The sequence below is a fragment of the Aedes aegypti genome, chromosome 2, assembly GCF_002204515.2.
Source record: "Aedes aegypti strain LVP_AGWG chromosome 2, AaegL5.0 Primary Assembly, whole genome shotgun sequence".
NCBI classification, from domain to species: Eukaryota; Metazoa; Arthropoda; class Insecta; order Diptera; family Culicidae; genus Aedes; species Aedes aegypti.
Window position 1 is genome coordinate 43,270,059 of NC_035108.1, and position 23,325 is coordinate 43,293,383.

A 23,325-nucleotide genomic window follows, 5' to 3' on the forward strand; every position below is an offset into this window, starting at 1 on the left:
ATCCGAATCCAGCTTAAAAGAGCGTAAAGTGACCTACCGACTGGGCAGAGCCGCGTTCAAACGGGAGATAGCGACGAGTAAAACGAACTGCTACAAGGAGTTGTGCCGGGAAGCTGATGCAAATCCCTGGAGCAACGTCTATCGAGTAGTGATGGCGAAGATAAAGGGCCCAGTTACCCCAACTGAAATGTGCCTCGACAAACTGAAGGCGCTAGTGGACGGTCGGCTGAACAAAGCTCCCGGAGCAGATGATATCCCTAACGTAGCGCTTAGCGCAGCAATCTTGGCGTTCCCAGACATATTAAGAACAGCGTTGCAGAAGTGTCTAGCGGAAGGCTGCTTCTCAGACAGGTGGAAGGTGCAGAAGCTGGTGTTGCTGCCAAAACCGGGAAAACCGCCAGGAGATCCTGCTTCATATAGACCAGTATGTCTGCTGGATACTCTTGGCAAACTTCTCGATAAGGTCATCCTCGACAGGCTGACGATCTACACGGAATTCGGATTCCGTAAAAAGACTTCGACGGTGGATGCTGTTCGGACAGTCATCGCGTGCGCGGAGAAAGCGTCGAAGCAGAAGAGGAGAGGCAATCGATACTGCGCAGTGGTACCGATAGATGTTAAGAACGCGTTCAACAGCGCCAGTTGGGAGGCTATCGCCACAGCCCTACACAGAATGCAGGTTCCCGAATATCTGTGTAAAGCGCTGCAAAGCTACTTTCAGAACCGGGTTTTTGTTTACGACACAAACCAGGGACGGATGTCAACGAAAGTAACCGCGGGAGTTCCACAGCATTCCGTATTTGGCCCAACACTGTGGAACATGATGTACGATGGAGTGCTAGCCTTGTCACTGCCGAATGGATTCGCAGATGACGTCGTTCTTGCGATAACTGATAATATTGCGGAGGAGGTGGAAATGCTGGCGGTGGAATCGCTAGACATCATTGAATCATGGATGACTGGAGTCAAGCTGCAGTTGACTCATCACAAAACGGAGGTGGTGCTTTTTAGCAACTGCAAGGATGTTCGGCAGTTTGAGATCAACGTCGAAGGATACGCAATCCCATCAAAACGCTCTCTAAATCACCTTGGAGCAATGATTGACGACAGGCTAAACTTCAACAGCCACGTAGACTATGCCTGCGAAAAGGCAGCGTTAGCAGCTAACACTACTAGGATCATGCCCAACATTCGAGGACCAAGAAGCAGTACGAGGCGTCTTCTGGCGACCGTATCGTCGTCCATACTGAGGAACGGAGTCCCAGCTAGGGCTGCAGCGTTAGGAACCAAACGTAATCGAGAGAAGCTGGTAGGTACGTTTCGGCTCATGGCTATACGGGTGGCGAGTGTCTACGACACTTTATCGTCGAAAGAAGTATAGGTTATTGCTGGATTGATCCCCATCTGCATCACTCTGGCTGAGGATTTAGAATGCTACCAGCAAAGGGACACAAGAAATGTGATACAATGGCGATCTGGCAGCAGGAGTAGAATAACTCAGAGAAAGGAAGGTTGACCCACAGGCTCATTCCTAACGTGGAGAAGTTAACTTCTTCCTGACCAAGTTTTTGTCAGGCCATGGATGCTTCCGGAAATATCTGCACATTGTCCAGTCTGTCCAAACATCCAGTACACCACGGAGCATGTTGTATTCGACTGCCCACGATTCAAGGATACACGAAACGAGATGATGACAGAAACCGCAAGCGTCCTAAATCCAGACGAATTGTGCAGAACATGTGCCATTATGAAAGCACTCGTAATGCGGTGAACAGAGGGATAACGCAGATTATGTCATCGCTGCAAAGGAGATTTCGTGAAGACCAGAAAGCTTCGGGCAGCGATCGGAGTAGGCTAAATCCTCCGTCAGGGACTAGATCGAGATGAGCGGGCGTAGCGTACTATCTATAATAAGTCATCGGGGCGCCTGCAAACCGGAAGTCATCGTCCAACAGGAATTACAGAACCAACTCTGGCACTTGGCCGTCCAACGTTCGGTCGGAGTAGGCAGAGTCCACCGCCAGAGTAATTCACGAAACAGCACCGGTAAATGGACGTCGGGGCATCTGTGAACCGGAAGCTTCACCCCACCGGAATCGCAGGACCGACATCGGCATCTGCCCGGATAGCATCGGTTCGTGAGATCTTCCGCCGTTGAAAAAATCTTCGTCGGAGTATGATAAATCCACCGCCGGGAACTACTCTGAGAAGTACGTAGCGTATCACCGGTTTGAGTCGGCAAAGCGCCAGTGAAACGGAAACTATCCTCCAACCGGAAGCGCTAAACCGACCTCGGCATCCAACTGGTCAATAGTGTGGGACAAAATTTAGATTAGTCTATGTTCAGAATTTTTATAGAGGACGATGGGCGATCTCTGGCGATTTTTCTTTGTAAAAGTAAGTTTTCCCATAGTAAATCCCATACAAACTTTGAACGGCTGGCGCTAAAATATAGTTTCTCCGATCGAGCTGAAATTTTGCACAGTTGTTATGGGACCTAAATGCAATCCAAAAAGTGGACTGAAGCGAAAATCTAAATCAACGAGCAGAGCTCGATCAGCAGCAGCGGAGAACGAATTGTTGTAGAGCTACGAAATACACAAAAGATTCATTCCACGCACATCTACGCCAAGATATCAAAAATTCAAACTCTGAAATATTTCCAAAGCTATGCAGAGCATAAAAGACAATATGTTAAATTGTATAAAAAAAATTGATTGAAAATACAGTAAAAATTAAATCGGAAAAGTTAAATTAAGTTTATATAATTTATTGGTGAGAAATTGAGACATATAACAATAATTTTATAAAAACCCTGTATCATAGTTTATCAAGTGTAATATGGCTGTCTTATCCGTTAACAAGAAGGATACCATAAATTCGGGTGAAATTGATCAGAAGGGTGAAATTGATCACCGTGCCACACGATTTTCTTTCTCCTAATGGAGCAAAAATATCAATGTAACTTGCAGTGAATGAACGTTGTTTGTCATAACTATTGCCGAATTGTGTGTTGTGAAGGTTTTTTGCGTTATTGAATGTTTATTTCTATGAAATTTATGTAAAATTTCAAAATCATGTTCGGTGCAGTATTGACAAACATCCATAAACTCCTAGTTCTAAAGAATGATTTGAACATGACATAAACCTGGAAGTTTTTGAGGATGCATATAATATGTCCAAAAACCAGATTTCATCAATAAAACTCGTACCCATTCGCTCGATCGATTGAAATAATTGAATGTCTATAAGATATACCGAATTCCTTACAAAAATTGCCTACATTAAGGCGTTTTCCGCGTGATTCTAGAAATTTAACTTTTAATTATTTCTATAAATATTGTTCTGTTAAGAATTTAGCAAGCATATTCAGATTCAGGGAGCTCATATTTGGTATGTTGAGTTGTTTTGAAGATTTACAATAATCGCATTGACAAGTGATCAATTTCACCCCAAAATGAGATTCTCCGATTTTTTATTTAAGAGATGTTTGTTTTGTTTTGTTTTGACTTTATTAACGAGATTTTTAGCACTGGGCTAGTTCATCTCGGGACCAACGGCTTTACTTCCCTTCCGAAGGAAGTCGTCACTATAACTTTTTACGTCATAAGTGACTATGTCGGGGATGGGATTCGATCCCAGGTCCTCGGCGTGAGAGGCGAGTGTTCTAACCACTACACCAGGTCCGTCCCCTATTTAAGAGATGATTTAAAGCACTAAAATGACATTTGTTAGAAAATTCCGATACATGAGCCAATGAGGCACACCGGCGTACTTGTTTTTTTGCATCCAGTTGTTTGTCATTGTTAACATTATAAAAACAAGACAAGAAAAACCGTGAAAAGTGATCAATTTCATCCGAAATTACAGTATTAGATGACATTGTTATGCACGGGTTTAATTTTTAAAACTAATTATTGGTTCTTTGAAAACGTATTTTTTCAAATAGTCACATTATTATGGTGTCGCGTTACGAAAATTGCCTAATTTTTGACATTGTTAAATTAATACTCCTTAAAGAAGTCTTATATTTTGAATTCTCTTCCTACTCATCAAGATACGTGTTTCCATAAAAAAAAAGATTTAAAATCGGACCATTCTTCGAAAAGTTACACTATGTGCAAAATTATGGTGTCGCGTTACGTTAATTTTAACCGTAAATTTTCAGGATGAAAATACAAATTTCAAAATGCTCGTTCTCAGTAATACTACAACCGATTTTTGATTTTTAGTAGAAGGAAATAGTTATACTAGCTTTCAGCGTTTGTGCCACCCCGCTAAAACCCTTCCCGTTTTTGTGAGATGTTAGTATGTCTGTTTTTTTCTTGTTTTTCACTCAAATCTGATCAGGTAGCTTTGGTTTTTGAATAAACTCGTAGGCTAGTGACCCAAATCTTATCAGGCAGGTGCCGTTTAGAGCAGGAAAAGTCTCTTAATAATTGACTTCGATGGTAAACAACGTGGTTCTCCGGCGGATAATCCGGAATATCCGTAAAAATGGTCAATTCATGAAAACAATCCAAGACAGTTTTATTTTGCAAACTCATCAGAATTCCTTATTATAGATTATTTGAATTGTTCATGGACCTAAGTGGTTACAATAACGGCTTCTGGAAGATCCGGAACATCCGTAAAAATTATCATTTCGTGAAAATCAGAAATCAATTACCCAATGTCACCTCGCACGACGGTACTAAACATAACGGATGATTGGGATTGTTCTTGAATATAGATGGCCACTATAAAGCTCTTAAGAGGATCTGGAGCTACCGTAAATAATGGTCATCTCGTAAAAATCAACTTAGACACACGTAGTTTTTTTTCAAATCTTCTGGATGTCTTGTCATGACATTTGTTTATGTTGAAATTCATTAATTTTGCAATAAACTTCGGTGATCAAGGTGGTCTTTAATTCCAATACAAATTATACGTGCATTACAAATTTATATGTCCTATAATTATGGTTTTTTACGTGTTAAAAAAACGCACAGTGGTCTAGGATGATTTTTACGACTAATTTTGCGGATTTTCCAAAGGGAGTTGTAGTGGTTCATGGGTAGTCCCGATAGGATGATTTTATAAATTAATATTTTTAAGGATATTACGAGTTTTCCAGTGATCCAGGTTGGTAACCATTGAATCCAAGCAGTCCCCAACATGTGTGAGGCTATCTTTTCACTGACCGGCACCTTTCTGATAAGATTTGGGTCGCTTCTTAAAACCAGAGCTATTTGATTAGCTTTGTGCAAAAAAAGAAAAGAAAAAAAAGAATCATATTTACCTCTCACAAAAACGTGGAACGTTTCAGAAGAATGGCATTAATGCTTAAATCTGGTACAACTATTTTCTTTCTATGAAAGCTTAAACAATCGGTTGAATAATTGAGGAACTGAATATATGAGTTAAAATGTATTCACAGATTCGCTTAATAATCTGATCTAATAACTCTTCTGTGCATCCGAATTCCATGATCACTATTATGAGACCATAAACGTCCTTAACAATTTTGCTAAAACATGATTCTCCAAATACTACATGGATACGTTGAAATATTATTGGCCCAATATCATGTTCAATAACACCCCTGTGTCGCAAAATACCGTATCCTTCAGACCACCATTAGTAAATCCTTACCACATGTCTGAACCAGCACATTATAAAAATCGAATGTACATCGGATATTTTCATCATCTTCAAAAAGCTCAAAGGACGGTTTTAACCCAAAAAAAAGTGCAATTGCCACACTGTACAGCAGCTCTACAGATTTTTCGTCCTATCATTAGGAAGTTATTATGGTCTTCTACAAATTTCTGAAAAAATATTCTTAAAATAATTTATTTTTAATAATTTTACACATTTATGAGATCCATGAACTCCACTGTGTTATTGATTTTCGACCAGTTCCGACAACCATAAAGTCCGCTTGTCGATTTTGCCGAAAGCATACTATTAAAAGTACATCGTTGAAAGGTTTACATAATTTTATTTTAAATCAAATTCAATCATTCTACCATGTGTCAAAATTCAAGATTATTCGCGCCGCCATCCGAAGCACTGTACCGGAAACATTCTTAAAAAGTCACAGAAACATCTTTATATTAATGCAAAGAAGAACATCCTCAAAAGGTTCCACAGAAACATTTCATTAATTTTAACCATTGTCGGATTAAATTATTCCACTGTGAGGCAGAATGTCGAATGTATTAAACAAATAACAATACTAGATATACATTTTTTTTCCGAAACCTGAAAGCAACATTACCGATTTTGTCAATGAAAATAACAAATGCTTTTTGCGTAACGCGACACCATTTGCAGAACCCTGTTGGAAGATAAACGTAACGCGGCGCTCATAAAATGAAATCAATGAGATTCTGCAATTATTCCTTCCAGTTTGAAGTCACACTCTGGTTCTTATCAATACATAAAAGGATTACCTAGAACAAACCCGGATTGTTAAATTATAGCACAGCAGATATAGGCGATGAGCCTCTGTACGTGCCATAAATTCTTTTGTTCGTTTGACTTTTACTGTGCGCCGTGTGTTGGTGCTGTCTCGCTCTCTCTCACGGACAACTTGGAAACAGGGCGCACAGTAAAATTCAAACGTTTTATAGCATGCATAGGCTCATTATAGAGTGATGTTTGAAAAAGTGCATTTCAGCGATGGTGTCGCGTTACGAAATGCAACTGCTTTTAGTTATCATCTAGGTGCTGCGGTCTGACTCAATATGCTTGTCAAGCGGGAGCCTGATTGTCGGAGCCAAACATTCCAGATTGAGGTTATGTTACTTGTGAGAGAGTTATGTTTCTCAGGAGATCGTATTGTTATCTCAAAAATAAAAAAATATATTTATTTTTGTTTTTTTTTTTATATTGAAACAAATTGTTTAATAGTCTAAATAATATTTAAGGAAAAACTTATTTTAACAACAGTGTACCTAATATACACACAAGGATAAATACTTGACATTCCATGCGCAACATTTCAGACTTGTCGGTTGAGTATTTCTTCTTCTTCTGGCTTTTGGCCTTCAAATTCAAAGTGTTCGAGATGCTGACGCCATCGGTATTTCCGAAATTGATTAGGGAGTCGATGCGTATTATGGACCCCCTACAGAAAAACATAAAATTAGCACTCAAAGCAACCTTATCCCTATGAAAATCCACCGAGGGAACTTCGATTGCATTGTTAGTCAGCAGTTTCAGGCAAAATATTTGGTTTGAGGCGCATAAATACAGATATTTGAACAGTTTTGTAAATGAAACCACACAAGAGGGTCCATAATACGCATTTCCGGGTGGGTCCATAATAGGCTCGTCGGCAGCGAGCCGGATTACATGGGAATCAAATGGAGGGTCCATAATACGCAACGTCAAATTTGTAAACAATCCTATTATGGACCCCGGGAGGGTCCACAATAGGCATTCGGACAACAATTTTCCAAAGGCAAAAAAATCTTAAATTTACATGGCACGTAAACTTTCATGATTGTCATGTGAATCGAATTATCATTTGATATTAAACGATAAATTATGTAAACTGCCTCATTGCATTCAGGAATGCTTGCAAACTTGAGTGAAACTGAAACATTTCATGATCTTGCATCCAACATTCGCCTATGCTGCATGCTTTCTTGCATCTTGAGAGTGAAATTGAAAACAAGATCGCTCAGTTTACATGATTCCACGTTGAATATTCTGCCAAAAATAATGCACATGGATGGATCGACGGCGTGTCATTCCATGTGCATTATTTATGATTGAATTTTCAGCGGGAAAATCATGTAAATCGAGCCGTTTTGCAAGCAACATTCTTCGAGAGAAGACGTTTCGCGTTCAATATTAAGGAATTTGGTAACAATGTTGTATATGATAGATGTGTTAATAGGTTTTATCATTGAATAATACATGAGAGATGGCTTTACATGATTGAAACTAAAATAACGTTACGTGTAAATCTAAGATTTTTTTGGTGTGTAGTTCATAGCCCCGGCGAGATCTTCAACCGCCAAATGGGCATACGAGTAGTCGCAGAGATACCGTAAAAATGTCCTATTGAGTAGCGTTTTTGACGACATTAAGCTCCAACAGCAAACTAGCAGAACAGCTAGAGGCTGAGATTGACGAAGTGCATGAGCACAGGCCTCCCCTGATGAAGTTGCGTGATAGTTCCGGGGGAGATCGAAGCAAAGGAGCAATAGGGAAAGGTTTTAAGTGGTTAAGCACGCCTATCGTGAGTCCCTCTCCGTGGCAACACACAACAGGCTTTTAAAGCTTTGTTGTACCCTAGTACAAATAAATAAATAAAAAACGGCTATTGACCACAATGAGTTAAATCAGAGCAAAAGATTTCCTCGCTTACATTTGAACCCGCTCCATAAAAGCAACAAAAAGTCAATCGCCGTTATAACAACCACGTGCCTTCTTTCTCTCCTTATGTGACTTACCGGCAATGAACTTGGTCAAAATCCACGCCTCCATCGGTGTCAGCGAGTGATGGTACACGTGCAAATCGGTGATCTGGGACTGCTTCTTCCGGAGCACGAAAAATACCGTGTCAGCGAACTCGGATAGCTTCGAGAGGTAGTACACGTAGCACAGGTTGAACATCTGTCCCCAGAGGGGGTTTGGCCCGAAAAAAGAAGAGAGGAAAAAATAACGAGTAAAATTGTGCCAATGAAATGGAAATAATTTTATCATGCACTACGACAAGTATAACCATCGATAGTTTATACAAAAACAGTCAACGAAATAATTCGAAACAAGCAATAATTTGGATAAATAAGCAATATAAATTCAGAAATAGCATATAAGAATGTATTTTTCACCGAAACAAAATAAACGTAGAAAACAGCAATAAAAAAATCAAAAATCAACATATATGTAAAATAATAAAGAACTAAATGTTTTCCAATCAAAAACTGAAACTTACTCCAAAATAGCTCCAAAAGTGTACTAATGAGCAAAAATCTTTACATTTCTTGCGTTTTTCTAAAGTTCACTGCTTTTTTGAACTTTTTCAATGCTAAAATGTTCAAATTATTGTTCAAGTCTTATTATTTCATTGGCTACGCTTGTTATAAACCACAGAATGTTCCCCTTCTTTAAATCCTGGTCAATTTAGCTGCAATTTCCTTCTTCCGGTATCGAACCCCCTCCTTATCTTACCCGCCGGGACAGTGGCCCGTCGTCGTAGTCAACCGTTTGGCACGTGAGACTATATCCCTGCAGCCATCCTGCCATCAGGTGCTAGAATGAAATATGAGCGTTCAAATTAAACCGATTTACAACCAGTGCTGCTGGTAAATCTCAATCCTACCTCGTAGAACATGTAACCACTGAGAAGCACCTGGAACATGTTGTAGAAGATGATGACTCTCCGCAGGTCCATCGGTTTCCGGTCTCGCATGTAAAGTGGGCCGAGCCAGAGCACGAACAGCAGGTAGGAGATCATCATTCCCAGCGTGGGCAGCGGGTTGTCCATGAATGGGAGACTTTTGGCACGAGGATCTGAAACGGGCGGAAGGATGGGAAATCAATCATTTTGCATTCAACATTTTTTCAAAATATATTGAGCTTCCATCCTTTGTTTGGCGTGGGATAAACATGGAAGCACTTGGATGAATCATTGGGACGCTTATCCTAAATAGAGCTGAAATTGTAGATGTTAAAAATCTGGGCTGGGCTGCATTCAAAGCAAAAATGCGATCAATGCTGCACTAATAAGATCAACTATTCCAATAAGAAAATCCAAACTTGTACGCAAATTGGTATGCAAGTTATTTGCGTGAAATTTCTTACAAGTTGTAAGCCTCTGCATAGTGATCGGTAAAATCAGCCAACCAGGCATGCTTATTAGCTCGTAACAAAAAGCGTGTGAAACTGTTTAACCGGTTGATAAAGCATGTTTGTACGTTACGCTCTATTTGGCACAAATCAAATCATATCGGGTACATGCCAGAGATACTCACTTCCGTGATAGGATCTTTTGTCTGAATACATTCTGACGTTTATTCCGAAGAGAGCTCATTTGAACTAAAACAAAGTTTATCAGTGAAAAGGTACGCATTTTCAAGGTACGAATCGTCCCCTTGATGCTACAATTAGATAACTCGAAAATCCAAATTTTGAACTATTCAACATTGAAAGTTTGACCGTTTCGCAACGTGATGGATAATCACAGACAATCTAGTGATCGTTTGTATTTTCAAGATCCCCATTTTGGTAACTTAGTGAGTACAACAGGTGTTCTGGACGGGGTTGGTGGTTGAATGACTACCGCTTCTGCTTCATAAGCATCAGGTCATGGGTTCAAACCCAGGCCCGTCCCTTTCCTCGTACTTTGTAGTTGTATCTTTCACTTGCTTCTATCTTCTACTCTTAATCTATCCGTTCTGCTAAGAAGTAAGCCTCTCTGCCATAAGTTCACCTTGCCCCTGGCGTCTACATCAGCTCATGCGGGAAGGTATAGGAGCTTTCCGCATGAACTGACGTAGATGCAAGGGTATATCCGGTCTACTAGCTGCGGTACAGTTTTAAATTCATCATCAATTTCTTCCCCTTCCCCTCATTGGTCTACTTTCTAACGTGTCATGCACAATTGTTGCCCAAAAAATAAAAGATCACCAGCACCTACATATACACTGAGGGTGTATGTTAATTCCAAAAAGTAATCTGGTTGGTTCTTTGTGTAAGTGCAACTGATCTGGCTATACTGGAGTATACGGACGGCCAATCAGGCTCAAGCTCAAGCTCATGTTTATGTGAAACAATTAAGAGTGTGGATAAGATCAATACTCTTTTGGGTAAAAACGACACATGCACTTTGGGTAGAATTGACATTCTTCTCATTCAACTCTGGTGGAATTAAATGGCATAGTACTAAATTCGGTTTTTCATTCGCTTACAATTGACATGTTTCAAACATCAAAATCACACGGAATATAAAATAAACATGACTTTCGAATTCTATGATCACCTTTTCCAAGGTGTTATACGCATATAACGGTAATTATTGACGGGCCAAAAGAGATCCATCAAATACTGATATGTGAAATTTCCAAATAGTTCATGCTAAGATTATAAGGTAGGGTTCAAAATATGTGATTGATTTGTGTTCATGGAAAGTGTTTATGAGTGACATCAGGTTTTTACCCACCCTGGAATACACCTCTGTCATAATTATTAGAGATAATGAGAAATTTAAGGTTTATAAGCATTGAGAAAGGTGATTACGTCATCATTACACGATCACGACGGGTCGATCGATAAGAAACTAGAATATTATAATATAGTGCTAATGCAAGCAATAAGGTGAACGGTCACCAAGTATTTATCCAAGAACAGTCCTGTACATATGTTGATATTTGACTTAACTATTAAAATAAATTGTGATATTGTACTTAAAGTTAATAAATGTAGATTAACTTTCTCATTATCCCTAATAATCATGACAGAGGTGTACTCCAGGGTGGGTAAAAACATGATGTCGCTCTTAAACATAAAGATTTTCTCGGACAAATTTAGGGTGAATGTTCGGTTATCTAAAAGATTAGGGGAACCTAGTCCATTTCGAAACCTGTTCTAGATCGGACTATCAAATATTTCTCATGAATCGTGTGTATCGTTAATCTACCTGTTTGCTTTCTATATTAGTTTGTTGTTATAAAACGCTCTAACGTACTGTCGGTTAAGCTTCTGTAAGCGACAATCATTTTCCAATACTTCTGTGCTATTCGATTATAAAATAAAGCGCTCAGCCTAAGTTTCCATCTGACCATTTGTTTCTGATATGTGTTTGTACTCTTTATGCTCAACTAGATAAAAATCACAAAATGTGTGTTGGTCCAGCCCGGACCTTTTAATAAGGTTCAATACGGACCTTTTAATTTTCGACGAGTACTTGATCTATTCCAAGAGCTCCACCAAGTGAAAGTATCCTCGATAGAAATCCATAGAAATTGCAATATTGATCGACGACGCCTTTGTTTCTGCTGTGGTCAAGAGACAGTCTTCGAAAAAAAAAAAGGAATTAGAGGCATCAATCAAATATTCACTTGAAAAGCACCGCCATCAATAAAAAGATGAAACTGTATCCAAAATTATATGATAGTACGATCCAAAAACCTTTACGAGTGCTAATATCAACTTTACCTTACTCGATATTCCGCGTTTTCCTTTAGATCGATGGAATGCGTGGTCACTTTAAGATGAAGATGAATCGAGGCCAAAGTTCAAATTTTCAAGAGCACGGATCTGGAGAACCGAACATCTGTTTGAGCTGAAAACCTAATCGATTGGTCACCACCAGCTAGTGACCAATCGATTAAGTTTTCAGCTTAAACGGATATTTGGTTCTCCAGATCCGTGCTCTTGAAAATTTGAAGTTTGGCTTCGATTCATCTTCACCTTAATATGGCGTAGTGTAATCCGGGGGCAAATTGATTACTACTTTACTACTTTTCGTTGTGTTACCCTTCGGAATCCAAATTGTGTTAAATAAATGTCGACAAAATCAGTAATCCATTGATCTTTATAAGTTTATGTAATCGAATTTAATTGAATAATATTAAACATATCATAAAAAAAGTTTCAATGTCAAAACATTAAAACGGCACACTGGGGCCGAAATGATCACCATATAACAAAGCAGGCTTAAGAGTAACAAATTTCCCTATATTCTAAATTTGCGATAAAAAATGAAGCTGCCGGTGAAGTACGTCACAGTCCTTAGAACTAGTCTTCTTCACGTTGCACAGTGGCTGCACTCCATACAAAAGTTGGCCAAGAGTACAAATCTGGCTCAAATCGTTTAAAAACCCTAGTCGAGAGTCTCGAGTCTAGTACACGACACTGAAGACGGCCTCACAGTTGAGTTCGAAACAAGTGTATCTGTCAAAGGATACAAACTCTAGTGGAATTAAATGGTATACAGTCGACTCTCCACATCTCGATGTTCTACATCTCGATATCTCTCCCTATGTCGATGATTGCTTCGGTCCCTTCATTCTGCATACGATTTCGCTCTCCATATCTCGATATCCTCCTTATCTCGATATCTCCATATCTCGATGTGTACCTGTTGATAGTTTGTTCCCAATTTTCTCTCCATATGTCGATATAAACATTATCAAAGGTTACTAGACCAGATTCAAATGATTAAGAACAATTTGGAAACTTGAAATGAAGTTTGTTTGTTTACTATTTTCCTAGTAACGGAGTGATTTTCAATCTAGTTGGTTGGTTTGGTTTGACTTTATTAACGAGATTTTTAGCCCTGGGCTAGTTCATCTCGGGACCAACGGCTTTACTTCCCTTCCGAAGGAAGTCGTCACTATAACTTTTAACGTCATAAGTGACTATGTCGGGGATGGGATTCGATCCCAGGTCCTCGGCGTGAGAGGCGAGAGTTCTAACCACTACACCAGGTCCGTCCCCATTTTTTTTTTTTTTTTCAATCTAGTGCTCATTAAATTAATGTTCTTTGTCTCGACCTCTCCCTATCTCGATGGTCCCTTCGATATCGAGATGTGGAGAGGCGACTGTAGTACTAAATTCGGTTTTTTCATCTACTTATTCAGCATATTCTTAGAGAAGGATAAAAAATCATTGATATACAAATAATTAGCTCAACAGTGTTAGTTCAAGAAACGTCTTCAGCAATGACTGTAGAAGATCCTAAATGTAAGCAATTATTCACTTCTCTGCTAGCGGTAATAGCAGCCAGCAGAGATTTTCGCATTGCAATTTTTAGTCAGCTTTTGACAGTACCTAAAACGATCTGCGACTCATTCGTCCTTCTGCAGGATCAGCTTGTTTCGATCCCTTGAATCGTACTGAGTAAATTATTTCATAGTTGCAGCAATCAACAGTTTTTTTCTTTTCACACAGGAGAATTGCATCTTACCTAAATTAACACTTGTGCTGAAAAATAAGTTTTGAATAAGACTCTCTGTAAACGTATTATAGATCTAAGTTCCAATAACTACGAAAAATACTACTCTTTAATGAATGTTCGAATCCTCTGAGCAGAATCTCAAATAGAGAAACTTTAAAGTAGATGGAGTACCGTGTACCTTTTAATTCCGCTCCTTTAGGAGGTACTCCATCTACTTTAAAGTTTCTCTATATGAAAAATACTTTTCTCTTGAAAGAACAGCCTGTGATTCAAAAACGAAAAAATCACTCGTAAAAATTAAGGCAAGTGTGAATAAAATTATTATTATATCGATGTAACTATGAAGAACTGCCGATGATTTAAAGAAGGTAAAATTTCCAATTAAAATATAAGCCAAACCATTACCAATAATGATGAAACCAGAATAAATCGAATGAATAGCCTATGGTTGAAAGAAGGAAATATTTTTGAAGGAATTTTTGACGGTTAAACGTCAATGTCAAATTTCAAATATGTATGCAACCATGAAAATGATTTTAAAATTAAAGCAGAATGGCACTTTTTCCCAACCTCACATGGAAAAGGTCAACATTAGGCGAATGGCTAGAGATGCTAGTATTAGAAAGTCAGCAGAAATTAATACCGCCAAACATTTTTTCGACTGGGCTGTGTCGCAAAAGGTGAAAGACCAATTTAAAAAAGATTGGGAATTTATATATGCAATTGAAAATGACTATTCAGAGGCTGAAAAATTTCTTCAGGAAAGATTTTCTAACCTTTTTCCAATTCCTGGAACAAAAAAATATCATTAATTTATGCCAAAAGACGGACGTAGCATTTTTGCTTGTGAATTCTCAGATGCACATGAAAACCAAGAAAATACAGCATGCTTTGTTCTTAATAATACAAAGAAACGAAAATCTTCTGGTGTTAGCAACCAAAGACAATCTTCCCGGTTGAAAAAATAAATAGTATTAAGATGAAAATGTAAGTTATATACTGAATAATTGAATAAATTAAATTAAAAAAAAATAATAACCTTATTTGTTCCATAGAAAAGAAAGAATCCCTTTTCAGTGTAATGAAAAATAAAGGCAGAAACAGTTTTTTCAGTTTTTCTTAGCGGTGTAATTTTTCATGAAAAATATCATCCATTCCAACTTATACTTCATTAAAACCAATCCCATATCTTTTTTTCATATGTTTTAGAAAATTTGCAATTGCTTTGATAAAAAATCTTTGTTTTTCCGATGCTTCGATTGAAATATAGGTTTTCAAAGAAAAGGCTTGTATGGTCATTTCCCACAAAATTGGTCATAACTCAAAAATGAAAAAAAAGTACATTTCAAAAATTTCAGCGATTAAAGCTAATGAAATATCCTTCTCAACAATATATTTTTGAAAGTTTTCCACTAATTGGAACATAGATTTCCGGCTTTTCTCTACAAATTTTCTCAACGGTGGCAAATTTTGTGAAAAACTGTTTCCAGTTAATATTTTTTTTTATTCCTGAGAAAATAGCTTTCATTTTCATAAAAAAAAACTTTGTTTCTACGATGCTTCTTTTTGAGTTATGATTTTTCAAAGAAAAGGCTCAAAATGGCACATTTGCACATTTTTTACAAAATTGGCCATAACTCAAAAACGAAAAAAAAGTACATATCAAAAATTTCAGCGATTAAAGCATATGAAATTGTCTTCTCTTTTTTTGTCTTTTTTTGAAAATTTTCCACGAGTTGGAGCATAGTTTTTCCGGCTTTTCTTTACGAATTTTCTCAACGGTGGAAAATTGTGTGGAAAACTTTTTCCAGTTAATATTTTTTTTATTCCTGAGAAAATTTGCTTTCTTTTTCATGAAAAAAAATTGTTTCTATAATGCTTCGTTCTTTAGTTATGATGTTTTTATAGTAAGTAGTGTCAGGGGAAAACAAAAAATTTCCAACTGAGTTTTCCGGGAAAATAAGCGACCCTGAGTTTTCTCATTTTTTTTATTCATATATTGATGAGCCCTGCCTGTGGAAAAAGTTTCATGAAAATCTGCGACCATTCGGCCCAAACCCGTACGGAAATAAAAAAATCCCCCCCATACAAAGTAGAGTGTCCGGAATTTGAAGCTGTCCGTAATATGAATCAAAACGGTAATGGTATCAAAACCTTAAGAGAGAGGCAGTCTAAAATTTTCATTTTTAGCGTGAATGGTGATTTTATTTCTTCTATTCATGAGCTGATAAACATTGAGGCTTTTGAAAAAAATAAATTTTGTTCATGCTTAAATTTTTCAAACTTTTGGAAACAATGATTTTCACGATCAAAGAATTATGTCTTACATGAGTTCTGAAAACGATATTAGCGAGAGAAATACGATTGTTACTAAAAAAGACATCGCCAAAAACGATTCCGTTGCCAAAACTTCAAAAAAATGTTCAATAAGGCATAATTCACAAATAATGAAGGGAATTAGGAAATTGTCTACCTTTAGGCGTATTCATCAATCCAAGGTGCTTTTAATTTTGATATAACTCAAAAAGTTCATGACTTGTAAAAGTTTCTCCTACATTTTCGGCTTGAGGAACCATGATTTTAGTGAGTAATGATATTTTCAATTTTACCGAACGTTGTTTTCATGGGTGATCAATGTTATCCCAAACCAGCTAAATGAAAAAATAACCTCAAACGTGTTTTCAAAATATGCTCTAAACTTTCAGGAAACAAATTAAAGTATATACACACGAGCAATGGGTGTCAGACTTGGCAGTACTTGTTTTAAAAGTATAAAACTTACATTTTATGTATGTTCATATGAAAGTTTTAAGAAATATCCAATGTCATCCCGGATTACGGTACATAATTTGTGGACGGCACTTATGACGTAGGGGCCCAAATAGCCGTAGCGGTAAACGCGCAGCTATTCAGCAAGACGAAGCTGAGGGTCGTGGGTTCGAATCCCACCGGTCGAGGATCTTTTCGGGTTGTAAATTTTCTCGACTTCTCAGGGCATAGAGTATCTTCGTACCTGCCACACGATATACGCATGCAAAAATGGTCATTGGCATAGTAAGCTCTCAGTTAATAAGTGTGGAAGTGCTCATAAGAACACTAAGCTGAGAAGCAGGCTCTGTTCCAGCGGGGACGTAACGCCAGAAAAGAAGAAGAAGAAGACATATGACGACTTCAAAATCACTTAATGTTAAAAAGCATTTACCACAAAATGATGTAAATTTGTTTGACTCTCAGTTTTTTTTCTTACTGTTACTGTTGCTATTGGTCATTTGGCTAAATGGCTGCCGACCTATTTGTCATATAACCGGTTACGAGTAAACAACGAAAGTTAAAGATTCATCATTTTATTTGAAACCTGCAAGTAAATTTATTGTTTCAATGAGAGCAGTTCTAATAAATTTGTCCGATGAGCCTTAGTACCGTCAAATATGAGGTCTTGCAATACTTTTCAATTTCAATCATAAAAAAACCGTTATCAAAATATTATTTAAAAAATCATATTTCTTTGTAAATTTTTAATGAGGTGACAAAATATTGAATTAAATTATTGTATCTTCTTCTTCTTTCTTGGCGTTACGTCCTCACTGGGACAGAGCCTGTTGCTCAGCTGAGTGTTCTTATGAGCACTTCCACGGTTATTAACTGAGAGCTTTCTTTGCCAAAGTTGGCATTTTCGCATCCGTATATCGTGTTGCAAGTACGATGATACTCTATGCTCAGGGAAATCAAAGAAGTTTTCATTACGAAAAGATCCTGGACCGACCGGGAATCGAACCCATGTCAGCACAGCATGTCTTTGCTTTGTAGGATTCTAATCACTAGGCTAAGGAAGGCCCCTTATTGCATCTTATTTTAGTTTTTCCAAATCGAGATGATAGTGTTGCCTAACACAGAACACCTAGGTGTAAGAAATTTTTAAAATGATAATAATAAAAAAGGAACTGAAAAAAAGCTTAAGATTCAGCAAACGATAACAAACTTCTTTTTGTGAATAAAAATAAGAGTTGTGAAACGCATAAATTAGTTGGAAATGCATTGATGATCATTCATGAAATCGTAGACCAGAGTGACTCATTCAATTTATGCTTATAATAGTCATCCATATTGGAGTAGCACAGAAAGTGCAGAGAATATGTTTCGATTTATCCTCGCAAAACATGAAAGCTGAACAATATCGAGCGGTAAACAAGAACGTGACAAATCTCGTTTGGATGACTTTACCATCAATAATCTAATTTTTAAAAAGGTCATTAAAAGTAAAATTCATTGAATACTTTCATAACATGTAAACATATTAGTTCTAATATCATGATTCATTCTGATTGTTTCAGATTTTCAATGTCACGCATACATCGACATTTTATAGATAAACAGAGTTAAAGAACACTTGATGATCTTTGGGGCATTTAGAGGGAATCGTCCCTGTTAAGACTAGGTAGAAAGGATTATCGATTCAGCATAAATTCAACGTATAAAACTTTTTCCCTTAGTATTTGTAGGAGCATCACAATCGTAAGCACAATGTATCGAAGGCTTCAGATGTCGCATCGCCATATCATTTATCACCAATCATTATTATCGTCACTTAATAACGTTCCAAAAACTTGTTCCGATTCGTATCACATGTCCATCGTCCAACTAACCCACTAAATCACTTCCGGGTTTCGGTTGCATCTAAACACTTTTCACATGCGCATTCAAATAGAAGGTCCGGTAGATCACAGTACGTTTAAATGTCGCCAACATAATCACTGATCTGCAATTCAAATCCAAAGCAGACGAAGCATCTTCGGAAGTTTCCTCAACCACGAGATGAGTTCAATCCAATCACCAAACGAGAATTCTTCGAGCAACGATCTCGTCCGCACAAGGTCACCAGCCACCAATTCTTCCTTCCGGAAAAATGTTAATTCCATTCTCGCGCACCACACCATCAGTTCAACGATTCGAAGCATGACCTCGGGGCACCCAAATCTTCTCATTAATTTAAGTTGTTTTCTTCTCCTTTAGAAGCCAGTTCGTCCGATTTGATTTTGGTCACGAACACGCACCACAAACACTCAAAAATTTATCGGTTTTCAAAGGTTAGAGGAATAAATTTACCAGCTGCTAGTTGCTCCATCGATCGCCATGCGTGCCAAATGATCCATTCGAAGGACTTATCTCGATAGCCAAGTTCGCCGATACTCGAGAAGAATTCGTGCTCCAAGATTGCCGTGCCGTTCATGATTCTGGATTTCTGTTCACGTGCCCGGGGTTCTTCTTCACTTCCACTTTCACTTCCACTATCCCTTTTTTCGGCGGAAGGGATTCCACACTTTCTCGTGGGGGGTTTTTCACCCAATCTCGCACACAGTGTTAGTGATTTCACCGATTTGCACAATCCGTACGAAATAATCCACTCTACCGGAAACCATCTAGAACACCCGATATCACCGATCAAGCACCGTTCGTTGTCAGTCGCCGACTAACTTGGCCACAAGTTCCAACTAGAACCTATATGCCTAGGTTGAAACTTGAACTAGATTCTGACACCGAAAGGTAAATCGCGATTCTTGAGCGCTGCGATGATGAGCAAGCATTCTTAGTGCAGCTCGCCTGACCAGTCACAATGTTGTGCACAGACTCAGAACGCGGCGCAAAGTGCAGCTAGTCACGTTTGTGAGGAGGACGAGCGCCAAGCGGTTTGTAAAGCGCACGCGACTTGTTGAGATTGGAGCGCCGTTCCGTCGATGGTGTTACTAGGTACTGTCCCAAGAAGCATTTCCAAAACTTTCTGCCTTTTATCAGTTTCATTATTGTTTTATTAAGGCATCGTGACAATACTTTTGTTTTATTATGCATATCCGAAAAAGTCAACGGTTTGAATTGATATTAATTTACATACGATCCTCAAACAATATCAAAAGTTATAACAAAGCTATGCGACAATGAAAGCCATTTCATCTGGAAAAGGTTTAATTTCCGCATTGGATACTCACAAGGCCTGTTTTCCAGAAAACAATTTTCTTTCTATGGTATATTATAATCGATAATTTGCCTTATAAATTTTATGCTTAAGGTGAAACAGTTTGGAATCAACTTCTAAGATTGCACTAAAACTTCAAAGGCACAAATTTCGCGAAGATAGCATCCCACAACAGTGCACTTTTAATTTTGGCTTTGTGCACTAGCAGAAAGCTTAAAATAAGAAGATCAGGAAAATTTGTCAACTTTTCCTCCAGTTTTGTGCCTTTGAAAACGTGAGTAGGTGGAGAAGTCGGCCATTGTGCCGGCCATCTTTGCATTCCGAGATGTTTCACCTTAAGGCCGCACGGGAAGTCATTGTAATCACCCTATCCATTTGAAGAAGTAAATCTTTAGTACCACTCCATATATCGAGGTGAGAATGTATCACTATAATGTATCGTGGGCTTTGTGGCCGTGCGGTTAGTGTTACCAAGCATTCATCCGCATCGCGTCAAGGAGTGTGGGTTCGATTCCTGCTTCAGTCCGGAAAAGTATTCGTCAGAAACGTACTTCGACTATGCCACTGGGCGTTGCATGCTAGTCCGTTGTCTAATGTGGTGCTTCCTTTAAAAAGCAAATCATCCACTGGAAGCATTAACGTGTCGGAGTAATAAAAAAAATAAATGGGGAGCAATATCCTATTCTTGGCACTTTTGATTCACTTGGGCAGTGGGTTTTTTTTTTTTTTTTTGAAGCCTACAGAACTCTAATTTGGTCATAATTTGCGCCGTAATAAAGTGCTTTTTCTTGCAAAGTTTTGGCCGAAAAAAAACCATGCCAAAGTGAATCATGAAAGTGTTCAGGTCCCTATGTGGTACAAAACCCATTGACTTTCCTTCTTAATCGGTTTACTAAAACTCGAGATTTGCATAGGAAAAATTAAGCGGTCTTCCGATTTAGATTTGAACCGTTGTAAACCTTGTTGAGATTAATGAGTGTGAGTGACAAAACCTGCCTCTTAGAAAAACGGATTTTCAGCAAGTTTTTCAGCAATATCTTACTCCATACAAATTGTATGAGAGCTAAAAAACAAGCCAATTTTCTACAAACTACGTTATTTTTAACGGAACAGTTTACTCAAAATTAACCAAAATGTAACTTTCACTTACTCTTAATTGTAATTCAAAGTAACTTATTCGAAATATATTATTAATGATGGATTTTCTAACCTTTAAACGTATCTGTTCTTAAAAATTAAAGAAAGGCACTGCCCATATTTACATAGTCCACGTAAGCGTCAATATGACCAAAATGCATTTTTTCATCTTTTCATCTTATAATACAAATGTTGGACAAGTGAACAGCCTCTTTTTGTTCTGAAATATTCAAACCGTAAGAGGTAAACGTATCAACGTGAGCACATACACCAACTTATCCGAAGAAACAACCGGTCTGCCGAGTGTTCATTCGGATACTTTAGCCTATAAACCAGGTTGCTATGACAGTGGCCTGGTGTTTACGTCAATTCATCCATAAAATCGTTTCTCAACTGATTCGTCGAATAAAATGACGTATGCGTTTACATATGACAAGAGTAAGAATGTAATCAAAAAATCCCCCCTTTAGTCAAATTTTGGATTTCAATCTTTAGCAAATGCTCACATTTTTTTTATTGAAATTGTTGAAAGATTTAAGAATGCAGCTGGGAACACAAAAACGCATTTTATCAGCAAACCGTCAACCATGCAAATATGGACAGGGTATTAATCCAATATTATTTACAGATTTATGAAAAAGAGTACCAAAAAAAAAACTCTCACCAACAAACAAAAACTGAAGCTATAAGATCCAAAGCAATAACTGAAATATACACCGAAAGAAAAATCCATGTAAATTGCAGTAAAAATCATGCTCATGAAGGAAATGCCATATATGTCGCAAATTTTTATGACACACTGTGTAAAATTACACTCAAATCATGTAAATGAAAGCAAATTGTCACGTAATCGGTTAGAGTCCATTATGTGATTGTAATTTTACACTATGTGACGTGTAAATTTGTAACAACTCTGGCATTCCCTTCACGTGCATTGTTTTATGCTAAAATTTACATGGATTTTTCTTTCTGTGTACTGCATACCAAAGAAAAACCTTAACATCGTTAAGATTTCAAAAGAAAGGATTATACACTATTTTAAAATTGAATGCCTTAAATTTTCAAAACTTTCGATGTGTTTCAAAAAGTTGACTCTGTTTCTAATAATTCTCTAATGTTAAGTAGTAATTTATTTAGTCCAATTTTGTGGGGGTCCTGATCTCCATGGACCACCGGTGAATATGGCTCTGGATACTCACCAACACAACTGGCCTGACATGTTTTATAAATCGTAGCTGTCAGCACTCAAAACCTAAAGCTTCTTGTCATAATTATTTTATTGCTCTGTGGTTCGTGCCAAAGTCATATTCACAAACAATGATCTAATTAATGTTTTAATTGGAATCGTTGTGGTGGCATGACAGTTCAAATAAACCAAACAATTTTTCATATATGGTTTTGGTTCTACTAACACATTACGTAAGGATTTATGGGAGAAGGGGGTAAATAGATTTCTAACGCGCCATTTGTTATTTTTTTCATTCAAAAAGTTTTACCATATCCTGAGGTGACCTGAGGTGACCCATATTGCATAATTATTCTTCAACGCTTCAAATAACACTAGGGTGCAGCTAAATAAAAAAAATATCAAAACAAAAAATTGTGCTCTTCGCTTATTAAAAAATCAATTTTGTTTGACCATAGCTTTTATTCGTGAAAATTGAACCGATATCAAATATATTTGAATGGATTTGAAGCCAATTTATTTGTTTTTGAACTGTGCATTAATCACATAAATTTAAAAAATCTATTTTACTAAGTCATTTAACAAAAACTGTTCGAAAACTTAATATTTTTAATGTAAATACCATTTGTTGTCAAGTTAAGACTAGTTTATCATTAAAACTGAAGCTGAAACATTTTTTTTTCTATTTTCACTACACTTTTTTTCATTTATGGAAAAATTTTAAGAGCATTTCATTTATTATGAAAAATTTTAAAATAATGGATATTTGTAATCTATATTCGTACAATATTGATAGAAAACAGATTTTGAGGGCGACGTTTCATATAAGGACTTAAAGACTCCTAAGATCAATTACTGGTCGATTTTCAAAACGTTGTTTTTTGTAGAAATAAAAACCTATTATCGATAAAATATGACACTTGAACATATTCTTTTTCAACAATATAGTCATAATTACTTCCCAATAAGTGACCATTTTTGAGTTGTTCCAAGTTTAATACAAAAATATATATTGAGGCATTTTGATTAATCAAGCGCGATTCTCCTTCGGGAGGGAAATTAAAGTTTTTGGGAAAACATATTGTTGAATAATAAATAAATAAAAAATGAATTTGTGATACTTTACCCTACAAT

General features: G+C 37.4%; 1 protein-coding gene across 2 annotated transcripts in view; it reads right to left on the minus strand.

Annotated features, from left to right (window-relative positions):
- Positions 1-23,325, minus strand: part of LOC5577067 (elongation of very long chain fatty acids protein 7) — a 180,644-nt gene that overhangs the window by 20,868 nt on the left and 136,451 nt on the right. The window contains exons 1-4 of one of the 2 annotated variants that reach the window (XM_021840656.1): positions 19,004-19,375; positions 9,323-9,513; positions 9,172-9,252; positions 8,451-8,613 (exon numbers count right to left, since the gene is read on the minus strand). In XM_021840656.1, coding sequence (XP_021696348.1) covers positions 8,451-8,613; positions 9,172-9,252; positions 9,323-9,513; positions 19,004-19,127 — 559 coding nt within the window. In that variant the 5' untranslated portion in view covers positions 19,128-19,375. Of the gene's footprint in view, positions 1-8,450; positions 8,614-9,171; positions 9,253-9,322; positions 9,514-19,003; positions 19,376-23,325 lie in introns of those variants that run through there. The other variant, XM_021840655.1, reaches the window with a different exon arrangement.